Source organism: Diaphorina citri, unplaced genomic scaffold, assembly GCF_000475195.1.
Source record: "Diaphorina citri unplaced genomic scaffold, Diaci psyllid genome assembly version 1.1 scaffold13892, whole genome shotgun sequence".
NCBI classification, from domain to species: Eukaryota; Metazoa; Arthropoda; class Insecta; order Hemiptera; family Psyllidae; genus Diaphorina; species Diaphorina citri.
The window spans coordinates 1-1,295 of NW_007391259.1; the positions used below are offsets into that span (position 1 = coordinate 1).

The following is a 1,295-nucleotide window of genomic DNA, read 5'->3' on the forward strand; positions in this document are numbered from 1 at the left end:
TATATACGGTTGCAAAAACGCTCAATTCTCAACAATATTCTTCCAGAACTCAGCCGCCTCCTACGAGTTCTCCCCCCTATGGATTGACTTCTACAAGGCCCGTCTGTTCACTGTCGGCTGGAGTCTAGACCTGGGCTGGGGCGGCGTCACCCTGTGCGTCCTAACGTCCATCTTCTGGATTTTGCTGTCCAAAATGATGCGCTACAACCCCATCACGTCCGTAGTTCATTCGCATCACCACCACCAGGGCGCGGGGCAGTCTTGAAGTTTGGCGCGAGTGCGTCGGCTGGAGCTTAGACCTGGGCTGGGGTGGCGTCACCCTGTGCGTCCTAACGTCCATCTTCTGGATTCTGCTGTCCAAAATGATGCGCTACAACCCCATCACGTCCGTAGTTCATTCGCATCACCACCAAGGCGCGGGGCAGTCTTGAAGTTTGGCGCGAGTGAGCAGGGGCGGAGAGGGGTGTAGCCCACGACACTACTATAAGCCACTGTACAAGGACGTGTGATTGGGCCCTAAGATGGTTCGCCCAGTGGTACTATGGGTTTGGCCCTCACTTTAGCCACTGTACAAGGACGTGTGATTGGTCCCCAAGATGGTTCGCCCAGTGGTACTATGGGTTTGGCCCTCACTTTGGCACATTTAAGACTATGACACCCCGTGGTACTATGATTTCAGCAATCAAAGTTCATCAAAAAATTACACTATTTTCAATTTTTACTTTCTAATTTTGTAGTAATTACTCAGATTACATTAACAAAAAAAAAAAAAAAAAAAAAAAAAAAAATTTTTCCCATAAAAAATAGAAGTGCTTTTGGCGGGTCCCCAAAAAAAAAAAAAACATGTTTCCAGTAAAAGATAGTAGTGCGTTTGGCTGGTCCACTAAATAATAGGGTTTTAACATTACCTGTATTTGAACTTTAATTAATTGAATCATTACTTAATCAGAATGTACCTATTAAGTGTAAATTTTAACAACAGTGTCTAAACCAGGTCCATCAAACTCGCCCCCCCTCATATTTTTAAAAACTATCCCAAAGCCTTTTGTTTACCACAAGAGATACTACTGAAATCGTTTCTAGTTCCTACAAATTTTGTATTTTTTATATTCCTATGTATTTTTTCTCATTGATGTAAGTACCTACTTACTTAGATTTCTCTTCTCATAAATGTTCTTAGGTTGTTTTAAGATTTTCCTAGGCTGCTAGCTAGTAGGTACAGGGTGACCCAGAGTTACCTGACGGTTTTGATTTGCCCATAACTTTCTTATAACTTGTCGTAGCTTGTTGAAATG

The 1,295-nt window shown here is 43.0% G+C and overlaps 1 protein-coding gene across 1 annotated transcript; it reads left to right on the forward strand.

Annotated features, from left to right (window-relative positions):
- Nucleotides 1–14: 14 nt before the first annotated feature.
- LOC103523013 lies at nucleotides 15–265 on the forward strand (the record flags this gene model as incomplete). The annotated part of the gene is made up of 1 exon (XM_008488091.2): nucleotides 15–265. A coding segment is annotated over one exon (251 nt), but the record flags the coding sequence as incomplete, so codon positions are not given.
- Nucleotides 266–1,295: the final 1,030 nt, after the last annotated feature.